The sequence below is a fragment of the Aquila chrysaetos genome, chromosome 3 (genome assembly GCF_900496995.4).
Source record: "Aquila chrysaetos chrysaetos chromosome 3, bAquChr1.4, whole genome shotgun sequence".
Taxonomy (NCBI): Eukaryota; Metazoa; Chordata; class Aves; order Accipitriformes; family Accipitridae; genus Aquila; species Aquila chrysaetos.
The window spans coordinates 44,494,255-44,507,711 of NC_044006.1; the positions used below are offsets into that span (position 1 = coordinate 44,494,255).

General features: G+C 42.4%; 1 protein-coding gene across 2 annotated transcripts in view; it reads right to left on the bottom strand.

Annotated features, from left to right (window-relative positions):
• Positions 1-3,393: 3,393 nt before the first annotated feature.
• The window catches only part of ITGB8 (integrin subunit beta 8), a 61,635-nt gene continuing 51,571 nt past the window's right edge, over positions 3,394-13,457 (bottom strand). The window contains exon 15 of one of the 2 annotated variants that reach the window (XM_030007618.2): positions 3,394-7,509. In XM_030007618.2, the coding sequence (XP_029863478.1) occupies positions 7,432-7,509 (78 nt within the window). In that variant the 3' untranslated portion in view covers positions 3,394-7,431. The remainder of the gene's footprint in view (positions 7,510-13,457) is intronic. The other variant, XM_030007615.2, reaches the window with a different exon arrangement.

Here is a 13,457-nt window from a genome sequence, read left to right on the forward strand (position 1 = left end):
ATTTAACTTTTATTGTGGTTTTCTAAAAAATAACAATAAAAAAAAAGCAGGAGAAAGAGAGATTTGCACCATCACTTTGTTTTTCAGGTGGTCACTTGCCTTTAATAACTTCTGAAAGATGACAGCAGTCTACAGTTCTTAAGGGCAGAAATTTCTCCCAGTTTGGGGTGGAATAAAATGGTACCTGGGGACACAAGACATGGAAACAGCAGTGTCCCCTTACCCTTTCTGAAAGCTAGTTGTTGCCGGCCTGTCAGCACACCAGCCTGCAGGTCGGCACGTGCATTGCTTCAAACTCTGTTCTGCCAACCAAATAAACAGGGACATGAGAGAGGGTGCTGGGGTTATCGGGGAAAGGTGGGGAGGCTTCTGGTGGATGGAGAGCAGCCAGCCTTCATCAGATCCATGACTCATGCTTTTTTAACTTGTTTTAAAGTCTGAAAGGCACAATCAGATGCCTAGTTTCAGATGCACATCAAAAAAAGAGAAAATAAATAAGTAACGATACCCGTGAAGGCTGTAGAAGCACAAAGCCATGATGGAAAAGCTGAGAGTAGCTCCAAGGATTTGCATGTGGAAACGGTGGCACATAGCCAGTTCCAAATCCCAGGGACGCCGCTCTTGCAGCAAAGCCAATTCTTTAACAGGCATAATTCAAAACCAGAAAAATAAACAGTATTTGTATGAATAGCTGACCAGTTCATGTGTGGAGGAGGGATCCCCTTGACGGGGAGAAGGAGGAGTACCCCTGAGACCTAAAACCACTGGACGAAACTGAAAAGAAGCCTGTACTTAACATTACCAAAGACTCCTACACAAACCCGAGGCATGAGCAGAAAGGGAGAGCTCGCTTTTCTGTAAGGAGAAGTCCTGACACACCACCAGTCTCCAGTGCACAAGCTGGCTCTCCTATAGAAGGCATATGAGTTAGGGATCCTAATTCTTTCTCCTCAGAGCATTTAAAATGCAGGAAAAGAGGCGAAGAGGAGTATGATACACTAATAGAGAGGGCAGCGGCTGACTTGTGTGGGCACTGCTGCTGCTGAGCAGAGGGGCCGTGATGATGGGGCGCTGGTCACAGTGCCCAAATCCTGAGCTGGGGCTGGGATTCCCCGGCGGGGCTCCTCCTGAGCTGGCCCGAGCTGGCCCCGGCCCCCCAGCACCACTATGCTGCTCTCATCCCCCTCCTGGTTTATAAACCAGCTGCTACAGAAAGTGGGGAGGAAAGCATGAGAGGTCCAACGGGGGGTGGGGTTGGCTGGGTGGGTCCTACCCAGCCCTCTACCCTCCTCCCACCCCGCTGCTCCACACGAATCTGTACCCATCTGTGTGGCCCTCCCCAGATGACGGAGAGCAGGTTCCCACCCTGTCACTCTGGGGCACCCACCAAATTCCCCCAAACCAATGCTCCTTCTGTCCACAGCATCCCTAACGGATCATCCTGACTTTGATGGACACCTGAGGCGGGGCCTGTCTTTTTGTCTGGGGCTTGTGTTGCCCACGGCACAGCAGGTGAGTAACCACGATCTCGGCTGCTCCTGCAAGTATAACTAATAAGCCCACTGTGAAGGGAATTAAAGGTACACGCAGAGTTATTTGGACCTACTGAATCCACAGGCAAAATCAGCTGGTTTTGGTGTCTCTGAAATTAAAGCTTTGTGGATAAAAGCCTTCCATTCTGTACATTCAGTGCTTATTTCTCATAAAGAATTTAAAGCAATTGTCAAGAAAATAGAGCCCATAGAATAAATATACTGTAGGCCCCTAATTTGTTCTCAGAGCTTTACTGATGCCACAACCCACAAACAGCAACAGATCCCTTCATGTGGATTAAAGCTCATATTCAGTTACAGCCATCTATTTACAGTGCACAGCTTTGAGGCCTGATTATTATTATGGCATAACTCCAGTTTTATAAATGGCATTTAGAGTAACCTTAGAATGATGCTTGGATGAATCTGGCTTTTTAAGATTTTAATAGTTTGTTTTTCCTTAACTATCAGTGTTATTACCTATTGAAAAAGTAACAGTTAAATGTAACTTTCATGGCCATATGTCCACTAGAAGAAATGCACCGCAGGTGTACTACTGCTGCCTAAGTAAAGGACTGTGACTATGGACTAAGAATTGGAATATGTTATAAAACGGAAGTGTTGGGCAATATATTTAGGATAGTTAATATTTTTCGTGGTGTGCTAATCTGGCACGTGAAGACTTAAATGTGTGATAGCTTTGTGGGATGTAAATATGGCATCCATAGGAAGTTTATGAGTGTACCTCTACTGGCAAGCTGGTGTCTTTCATGTTTTGCTCTGAAGCCATGTTCTCCTGGTCACCCAAACGGCACCTGTCCACCTGAAACAAGCCAAATGGCTCCCCAGGAGGGGAGACAGCCTTACTCATGCCACACTGCTATCGCCTTTTGAGCAATGGCAGAGTGAGAGGTTTGTGCTACACAGTTTACACGTGAACAACCCATACGTCCTGGCTGGAGGCACAAAGGGCTCTTCTGACACCAGCGACAAAATATTGCAAAGGAAACCAGTATGAGCTGTCCTTAACGTGGCTACCTTCCTGGGTTGCACATTGAGTTTCTTGTCAACCTGATGAAAGCACAGTGTTATTGACATAAGAGATTTACTATTGATTTAAGTCCCGCCAGATTTCACCCTTCCCTTTTATATCCTGATACAAAGCCAACAACACAAACATCAGAACCTGCACCTTGCTAATACAGAGAACACTGGTCTCAGGAGTGGTTTGTGTCCATTGTTCCCAGGTTAGCACATAACCTATTGCAGGATTAAGTTGTAAGAAAAAAAAAAAAGTTAAAAGTGTTCTTTTTTCTTTTTTTTTTTTTAAGAAATACCATCCCACCTCCAGGTATCTTCTGGGATCTTAAACTTCCTCATATTCATTAAAGAAAGGAAATATCATGGACTGCAACCATGTGGTTTGCCATTATCATGACCTGCTGATAAAGATGTGGGTCATTGGTCACCTCTCTGAGTCTCGCCCTTGCAGACCCTGCCCAAGGAAATATACATTGACCCCTTAGCCAGGAGTACTTGCAAAGAGACCATGTTTTGTCAGATGTAGCTGTTGCACTCATGCTTGAAAATGTGGGAAAAATATAAGGGTAAGTTGATGAAGTGTTTCTATAAATATATAGCCCATAAAGTAACTGAAAGCAGGTCTGGTTAACTTTAAACATTGCAGAGTTAATTGCAACTCTATTTTTTTTAGTTCCAAATCCTACAGGTATATACTGTATTGTATCTTGAATTTCAAGGAAGATTAAATGAATATGCATTGGTTTAGAATTTATTTTGAAGAACATTTTATTGGAGTATAGAAAGACATCCTTTACAAATCAAGCTAATAATGAATATTTTTGGAAAATATTCAGTTTGTGTCTTAATCTATGACTTCTACCTTTCTCCTTGTTTGTTCAACAAGTTAAAAAGCAATCTCAAAACATCAGAGAAGGCACAGATGCAAAGGTTAAGTTAAATTCAATACTGCTTTTCTTTAGCCTCATTCTTGTAATTTTTATTATATAAAATGAGAAATTGACACCAGATTGAGGGATCTTAATTATTTTTTTTTCCTTTGAAATATCAACATTACTGCAGTTTCACTTGACTGTCAATCAGTCCATTTTTTGACACCAAAAGAAAACCGTTAATACAAATATACATATATCTAGTATCTTTTCCTTTTTTTCCCTATGAAATCAACCTACCTTCACTGCTGTAGTGTCAGAATGCCTTCCTAAAGTTATTGTGAGTGGCATTACATTTTGCCTTGTTTATAGAATCTCTCTGTTATAATCCTCTGTTTAATATTTAAAATAGCTTGGAGCCTGCAATTTGATTCTGAAATGTAATAAAATATTTGACAGTAGATTAAACTTTCTCATAATCATACTTTTCCCTGCCAAACTCTATTTTTTTATGAACTATCGGTCAGCAGTTAAGGGCTTAAGCCTCTCCCTCATTTATAGCCATCCTTGCAGTTGTTTTCAGCTCAAAAATTTATGACAAGAGTTTTCCCCTTAGGATCCCAATTTAATAAGAAAAATGTCACTGCTGCATCCCAATAGTTTAGGCAATATTATAGATGCCCAGAGGGGAAAAAACAAACAAACAAGAAAAAACATGTCTGTATGACCTTGAGCAACATGCATACCCATTGTATGGTTTCTATTGTATCGGTTCAAAGTTTTTATAGGGAAAACTCAGCTGTTTTTTCCTAGTCTGTTCAGTGCCTGTTAGTAACAACTTGTGGCCGTACAGTTTCCTGGGCTACAGTTTCCTAATATCTTAATACAGTAACAACCCTGGGCTACAGTTTCCTAATATCTTAATATCAGGTCACGCCTCCTTGGTGCCTCAGTGAGAAACCTCCAAGGAAAGTGAGGGTTTGGGAGGCGGTGGCCCTGGGGTCCCCGTCCCTGGCAGGGCAGTGGAGACAGTGCTGAGGAGACACGAACCAAGCACTCGCCACCAGCACTGAGGTGCCTTCCTCTCTGCTCAGCTGTCGGACTGTTAAAGCCGGTGTGTCACCGATATTTCACCTTGTGGCGTTACAATCTCTCTGTTTGAATTCTTGCAGCAATTCAGCCAGGAGAGCCTTTCTTTACAGCACCTCCTCCTCAAGCACAGCGGTGTTAGGCTGCGTTAGGCGGCTGTGGTGTTTCAAGATGCACCAGCCCACAGAGACAGTCATGTCTCGGGACAAGCCTGACACAAGCTTTGCTCTCATTATTCCACTGAAGACAGAATATGGCTTAAGAGTAAGTTACTAAGAGTCAATTGTAACTTAGAGTTTGTAAATACACTTCTGCTGTAGTGTAAAAGTAGTCCATGCTGTGTTCCCTTCTGCGCTGCAAAGCAGTGGTGCTTGCTTGTTGGGCAGGAGGGAAGTGGTGAGATGCTAGAAGATGGGATACGGCATCTCTCCCCGCTCTCCAGCACTTCTCAGTGCGCCTTGTGAGGGGCCACCTGAGTAAAGCACAGGCATGTGCATGTGTAATTTCTTCCCCTCCTATCCCTGCCCTCTACCCTTGCCTCCAAAGGCAAATCAGACCTCATTTCACACCCACCGCAAACACCGTGGCAGATGGAAAAGGCCAGGGCTGGTTCAGAATGGCTCTAAGGCTCAATTTTCAAGTTTTTATAGTCATAGGTGAATAATTCTGCATAATCACTTATGCATATCTAGAAAAAGGGCATAGGTGCCAGCTGTGTTTATTTTATTTTATTTTGCTAGCTCTATGGATGCAGTCTGTACCTGGCCTTGGATGTTGCAGTCGAAACAGATCTCGTGTACACACGAGGCTTTCCTTGGGAAAGTTGCAGGAGCTATCCTATCCGTGGAGCCGGCCCCAGCGAGATAAGGCCTAAGTGCATTTTGTCCTGTGTTGTTATTTTCTTATGTCTTGTGGCAGTCTCCACTTCTGGCCAATGTTGACACTGTACAGAAAATTTTCTACGCTGGTACTCTGTGCTTTGCTGACTAATGGTGGATGTCAGCCTGTTGTGAAGTTTCTCATACACGTGCAATATATCCCCTGTAGATTCCCTATAAGTTAACAATACCCCTCACAGCATTTCTAAATTGCAGTGAACCAGGTTATGCTTTGCACCTTCGTGGACATAGATGATGTTACCCTGGTGTAATGGACAAAATTCAGCTTAATGTGGGACGGGGAAGATTGTGAGAGGGACATTTTCCATAGGAAATATGAGAATGGACTATATGAGGAACATTTGGCACTTCTCTGATATGTCATATATATTCCACAAGCTTTTCAAACCCAACTCATGAGTGGGAAGACAGCATGAATTACAGAAGAACTGCATAATATTTGGTCTAATATTGCTGCATGACGCTTCTGGCCTGAAGCGATCTTGTGAATTTGTATTTCTGATTATCCATGGTCTTTCTCAAGAAATCTAATTAGACTTCAAAGATGTTCCCACTAAATTGAACTCTATAACTGCAGCAACAGGAATGACATCAGAACCTTTGGAAAGGAAAAAAATGAATACTGCAAGGAAAAAAAAAATGTAGGAAAAAAGCTTTTAGGAGGCTATTGACCATGGGCCAAACCATGCCCTCAGCTATGTATATGCTATTCCCATTGAAGCTAAGGGGATTTGTATACGCCTCAGAGCAGAATATGGTCCCTTGCTTTAGATGGCAAAACTCTTCCAGGGCCAGATGAGAAATGCACATTAAAAAACCAATATATGCTATAAATGTCACTGTATTGAGTTTCCTTATATAGCTATTTCTTCAGTGAAGAAGATCTGTCTGCTTTGTAAAGGAGTTTGAAAATCACAGCTTTTCCTTCCCAGCAGATTCTTAGTAAACCATTGCTAGCTGTACTGCTTACCACTTGCATACAGCAAGCCTCTCGAAGTAAATGCAGGTAACACGGAAGGGAACAACAATGACTTCTTGGGAGTTAACCAGGGTCCACATTTATCACAGACTCACAGACCTTTTCAGGTTGGAAGGGACCTTGCGAGGTCTTTAGTCCAACCTCTTGCTCAAAGGAGAGTCAAAGCTGCATCAGACTGGTTTGCTCAGGGCTTTGTCCAGCTGGGTTTTGAAAACACTGAAGGACAGAGACCCCACAGCTTGTCTGAGCAACCTCTTCCAATGTTTAATTACCCCCAGAATGAATATTTTTCCTTATATCCAGCCTCAACCTCCTGTTTCAACTTATGTCCATTATCTCACTGTGGACCCTGGTGAAGAGGCTGGCTCCATCTTCTTGATAACCTTCCCACAGGCCCTGGCAGGCAGGCTGCTCTCTAGTCCCCTGAAGCCATGTCTTCTGCAGGCTGAAGAAGCCTAGGTCCCTTGGCCTCTTCTCACTGGGCAAGTGCTGGAACCCCAACCATCTTGGTGGCCCTCCACTGAACTTGCCCAAGGTTCTCAACGTCTTTCTTGTGCTGAGGCCCCAAAAGTGGATGCAGTATCTAGATGTGGTCTAACGAGTGCTAAGTAAAGGGGGACAATCACTTCCATCATTTTACTTGCTAAGCTCCTGTTAATACAGCCCAGGATGCTGTTGGCTTGCTTTGGTGCCAGGGCTCCCTGCTGTCTCACATTCAGCTTGTGTCCACCAGGACTCCCAGATCCTTTCCAGCAGAGCTGCCCCAACCAGGCAGACCGTGGCCTGGATCGGTGCAAGGGGTTAGTCTGCCCCAGGTGCAGGACTTGGCATTTGTCTTTGCGGAATTTCATGAGGCTCCTGTCAGCCCATTTCTCCAGCCTGTCAAGATGTCTACCTTAATCCAAATACTTACCCCATGTGGAAAAGCCTTAGAGATTCATACTGTGGAAAATATCTTAATAGATACCCACCGTGCTGACTCTTACTTTCAGAGTTATCGCAGTAGTCTTTCTTGTTTTTTAATTTTCCATTTCTTGGGATTCAACAAACGTAGGAGTGCATTTGGGCCTGTGCTGTGCCAAAAGTTGGAGGAATCTCTGCCAAAATTTTGAAGTTCAGAACTTCAGACTTTGAACAGTCTAGGAGTGAAATAATGAATTCCCAACCCCAAAGGACCATTTTTAAGGTGATAATCACTATAGTAGAGGACAAGATAATCCTTGTTTTAACTGTTTTCAGATGCACCCTTGTTTCTGTCTCATTTTAATTTTTGTCTTAGAAACAATCCTTCCCATTGCCATAGTTGTGTCTAATTAAAAATTCAGTTTATAATTCAGGGAGCCTCACTTACCAAATGACCTGGCTATCAGATGATATCATTTACAGTAGGACAGTTTAGGGCCCATATATGAAAGCTCCATCTTCTATGTGACTTAGGCATAATCCCTTAACTCTGGCTGCCAAACGTCCTTACATTTCTAGACCCTTTCTCTAAGATCTACCAAGTTTGAATCTAAGTTACCCAACCACAGATTAAAGTTGTTTTTTTTGGTTCCCCCCTCAAATATTTTTGCAGAAGTTCTGAATATAGGAAGGGATAGATCCCAAAGGATGCAGAATTAATGCACAGGAAACCAGGCTTAGGAACTGAAGGAGCTGTCCTATGACGCATGGGGAATGGACAGAGAAATTTAGCCAGGAGATAGCAGATTTGCTGGGTAGTTGTGATGTTATAGGTACCTTCCCCATTGTGTGAAGTTGTGGACTGGCTGGTAGGTAGAAAAGCTAAAAAGAAGTAATAGGCTGAGCTAGGAGCTAAAGAACTTAGTTCTGTTACAGGAAAATTAAAAGTATTGCAATCCTTTCAGTTGTAAATCTTATGATCTCCTTAAATAAAATTTGTTTCCATATCCCTCTTACAACTCTGCAGGTTGTAGGACTAATTCCATATCACATTTAAGAAATTTTCCCTTTTCAAGAACCCTCTGTATGGAGCTGAGGTGCTAATTAGGCAATCAAGTAGCCAACCAAGGGCATTCAAGGACAGCAACCCAGTCTGGGAAGAGTTTGGAGGGAGGTGAGTGGGAGGAGGCCAGCCAGCCACAGCTATAAAGCCAGAGGCAAGGTGAGGATGCCTTCCTCTGTTAAGGCCAGCTCTAGCACGGAGTGAGTAGGAGTCACTCCTACTCACTTACAGCCAAGTAAGTGGCTGGACAAGATTTTTCGCTCTTGTGGAGAGATAGGAGCAGAAGAGGTTGGTGGTTCTCTGGCTTTTGTGCTATGGGAGGTTAATAGGAGAAGGAGCAGCTGGCAAAAGAGACTGCTTTAGGAATTGCTCTTACACCTATTCAGAAAGGTGAAAGGAAGGAAGAACACTGGAAGTACTTTTCCTGCAGGGAGAGAGGGAGACTTATGTGAGTTCTTCCCCTGTGGGGAAGCCAGCATAGGTGTGTATGGATATCAGGGTAGGATAGCTGACCCAGAGAAAAGTGGGCTAATGGAGGTGACCATTGAGGACACATTGAGGTTGCTGAACAGTGTAGTCTTCAAAAAAGCAATTTACTTCTGCTGAGACCTAGGCTGACAGAGGAGATATCCAGGAATGTCATACTGACAAGTGAAAGGAAATATGACTACAGTGACAGGTTTCTCTTAGCTGGTTTATATATCTATGCTCTCTCTTAATGCGAGTGCCCTTCTGGAATTAGGATGTCCAGCAGGAAGGGAAGAGGGGGAGGATGCTCTCATCCAGCAAACAGACGTATGGGGGTTCAGACATATAGACAAACATACAATTTGCTTACTTAGTGCAAAGCTGGTAAACTTCAGAGGCAGTGGGTTGCAGCCGGTAGTATTCAGGTGAGCATCAACCACATAACGAAGAAGGAAGATATGAAATTCTGGTGGCAAAAATTTTTTGCTCTGAAAAAAAGCTGGAGACCAGGACTTTAGTGGGAACTTTCTCTGAAACATTCACTGTACTCTGTGCAGGACTGGAGAGAGAAGCAGAAAGGCAGAGCTGTAATTCTAGGAGGGTGGTATCTGGAGGGAGATCTCTGCTTCACTAGGAACGGGGCTACTTACAGACTAAGTGGAAGCTATGAAGAAGAGAGAGAGAATCTGCCTGAACCAAAGGGGAACCAAACTGCTAACATTTGCATTCAAGATAGCCGTGAGTGAGCAGCTTTCCTTTGTTCAGTAGTTTCAGAGCTAAACATGGTAGGACAGTAATTCAGTATAAGACCTCTGTTAAGGAGAAAGATATGAAAATTCTGTATCAAATGCATACAAATGTTAGGAAGTAGTATAAAAGGAATAAGAAAAGATTCATATCAGTGTGTCCCTATGTAAATAGGTGGTTCATCTACATTTTGAATCTTGAAAAAGCTCTGCTCCCTCATCCTTAAGGGAGAAAAGGAGGATGCCAGTGATAGGAGAGGATCAGAAAAGGGCAGCAAAGATGATCAAAGATAAGGAAAAGCTTCAGTATAAAGAATGACCATGTATGCTTGGATTATGCAGTCTGGGAAAGGTGACTTGGGGAGATGTGAACAGTTCTACAGAAAAGAGTGGCTGGGGCTCAGCGTCTGCTCTGTTTGAATGAAGGAGCTATGGGCCACCAAGCAAAGTGCTATGTTCAAAACAAAAGGAAGCAGTTCCAAACTTGGTGGATTTTTTTTTTTTTTTTAAGGTGAGTTCAATGGCACATACCTGAAAGTGAGGGTTACTGATTAAACAAACTAATCAGATGTAGGAAATTCCCTAAGATGAAAAATGGAGGATGGGGGAAGCTCAGGGAAGTAATACACACTTGGAGTGCGCTTACACTTCCCATGGGAGTTTGTCTCCACTGTTGGAGACAGCTACACTGGGCTAGAAGGACTGTAGGTCTGAAAAAATCTGGCTGTTCTCATGGGGGACTCATACAAAAAGTAAGTCCTCTTGTCAGAACATGGTTCTGGTGCTGTGAGAGCAGTTGTCACTTCTGTATCCCTAATGTAAGGAAGGCACAGTGTGGCTTCCCTTCCTTGTGAATACTGTAAATGAAATCCTATTTTAATGTCTTGTAGGGAGGCACCCTGGAGAAATGAAGTATCTGAAAAATATCATTCCAAGGGACATCTCAAAAAGATTCTAATTTAAAGAAAAAAGATTCTTCAAGCAAGTCCTTCATACAATAATCCTTAGAGTTAGCAAGGTTTCAGGTATGCTATACCGGTGACTTCAGGAGTAGCTGTATATAAATTGATTATAAATTTTATATCCAATAAAACATCAATAACCCAGGTGTTTTAATCATAGCAAAATTATAATACTGTCTTCTTTGCCAAAGCTTGCTCAAGAATAACAATTCCCTTATCTCACTGGTTTAAAGGACATTGCAGACTTCACTGTTGGCACGCACCTGCATTGGTCTAGGGAAGCAGTAGTAACTGGGCACTGACCAAGTGGGGAGTAAAATTTGCCAAGGTAAAAGCACTTGAATTCCATAGGAAGTAGGTCACCAACTGTATCAAATAGCTTAAATAATAGCAATTAAACTCAGTAACACAGTTTCCTTCAGGACATTTCAAGTGATGTTGACAGCGATTTGTTAAATTTTCCTTTCTCCACCCCCCTCAAAATAACTGAGTACATTAACACACTTGACAAAAAGCCAGCTAACTAGACAAGCAAAATTCCTGGGTAGTAGTGGAATTTACAGTGAATTATACATTGCATTATTTTCAGGTAGTTCAAATCCAAACTAGTTTTTCAGTGAGTGAAAAGGGGATAAATAGAAAATGTAAGAATACTCCACGATAGTTGCTAGCATAAATTCTTTGTGATCCAAGAAAGAACATCAGCTAAGACAATAAATAAAGCTTCTTATGTTTTGGCTTGCCAAACAGGTTCTGTAAGACACCATTTTTTTTGAAGAAGGAATATAACACGTGTTACAATAACATTCCTAATCTGTTATATATCTGATCTCAAAGGGGACCTTATGGACTTGATATTCAAAGATGCTCAGCATGTTCACTCCTAACATAGCCTTCAGCTGAATCCCAAGGACCCAGCAATTTCACAGAAAACTGTTGAAACCAAAGCTTTCTTTGGGTTTGCTTTTTATTTTTTCTTTGAAACACTCTCAGTCTGTCATATGACAATAAATCTTCCTTCTGAGAATGCCACTTTTTTTGGTTTGCAAAATGATCTGACACATTATCTTTTCTTTCCTTCGACCTTATGATTCTTTCCTTTTTAAAAAGCAAGACCTCACTTTCAAAGGCATGGGGAATAAATTGGCTAAGTAAATACTCATTATTTTTAACATCATGATTAGATCCTCTTTGTGAACCAAGAATCCCTGTGTAAGGTGCTGTGTCTGTCTTCCACACTTTAGGTTTTTTTATGCCAGGCAGCAGCCAAAAAAAAAAAAAGTGCAGAAACTCAAGAAGATGAACATTGGGGAACACTTCAAGTCATGGTTTCAACATGATAGCAGCCTAGCCATTAACAGAAACTGGGATATATATCGGGATTTTTAAAGAAAGATCCTGCTATGCATGAGAAATTAGGGGAGGAATCCCATCTTAAATATATACAAAAAAGGTACATGAGACTGTATCTGTACATATCGTACATGTATTTATATAATTTGGTCTGACAGGCTATTTAGCAATCAGAGATGGACATCTTGATGCTGAGGAAAAGTTAATTTGAATGGAATATGCAGACACACACACACACACACAAAGATATACACGAAGAAATATTTACAAATGATAAAAATTGCCACCAGAACGGCGGTACTGGAGGGGAAATGTGTCTCTGTGTTTTGCATGTGGCATACACCTTGCAGAAGCTGTGAGGGTATCAGATTTAAAGCTTACAGCAGGAGAATGCCTGTGGGTATCTGAGGACTGGCTAGTACACCAAGAAATAGCCCTGACTTCTTGACATTGGAAAGGAGCAGATCTATGTGAGTGCATCTGACCAGGTTCAGAGATGCTCTGTTTAGCTTTGCACTACAGACTTTAACTTGTTCTTGTCTGCCCCAAAATAAAAAAAAGCTGTTCCCTGATGAAGCCCTCTGATTCAGTGTCTGCAATTTTCAAAGAAGGCACAGTGAGGAAAATTTTCTCTGATAGCCCAATTTAGATATGGAGAGATGCACAAGAAGGTGAGAAAGATGGGAAGTATTTATTTTAGCTGGCTTTTTTTCTGCTCAGGAGCCTGGGTGCAGCTGCAGAATGATTCAAGGACAGAAGCCAACCTTAAACACTTCTGAAGACAAGGATAATCTAGAGATCACCATGTTTAAGTTGTAGAAGTCTTTGAAATTCCTGCTTTGTCCAGAGCAAAGTGAAGGTGTGTCTAAAAATTCTGTGGAAAACCCATCCACTGACATGTCCCCTGTCTCCTCTGCAGTTCAGCCACGTATCTTACAGCCTCGGTGATGCTTTCAGAATGGATCTGTTAAGGCTACAGTCAAAGGCTAAAGAGTCAGAAGGGTGTTTGTGGGAGAGGCTGCTCCTGTGAGCAGCTTTGAGAGCCGAGGAACCCCAGGCGGGAATAGGTCCTGAGCTCTCCAGATTGCTGAGGCAGAACCAAGAGGCTTAGGATGAGACTTAGGGCCCCAAAAGGGGGACTTGGCAAGCTGCAAAGCTGAAAGAAATACATCACAAGCACTGATTTCAATAAGCATATGTGACATAACTTGGCAATATTATGCTTCTGTGGTTAATCATTTAGTTTTATCAGCTTGCATACACATCATCTTTATTAAACAGTAACTGTCCTTCATGAATCATGCAGTTGAAGGCCAAGAAAATAATCAGAGGCCATATTATGCTCTGGGCTGAGTAGATGACAGCATCATTTGCAAAAATGAAGACACTGTGTTCTGCAACCCACCACAGTTTCCCTGGGATGAGGGGCCAGGGGATGATAATGTTGGGGCCTCTTTAGTGCTAATAAATCAAGCTGGCAGCCTATGTCTAGGTAACATGAATTCTGTACAGTCCAACCCAACTTGGACCACCCCAAGACTCCAAGCAGA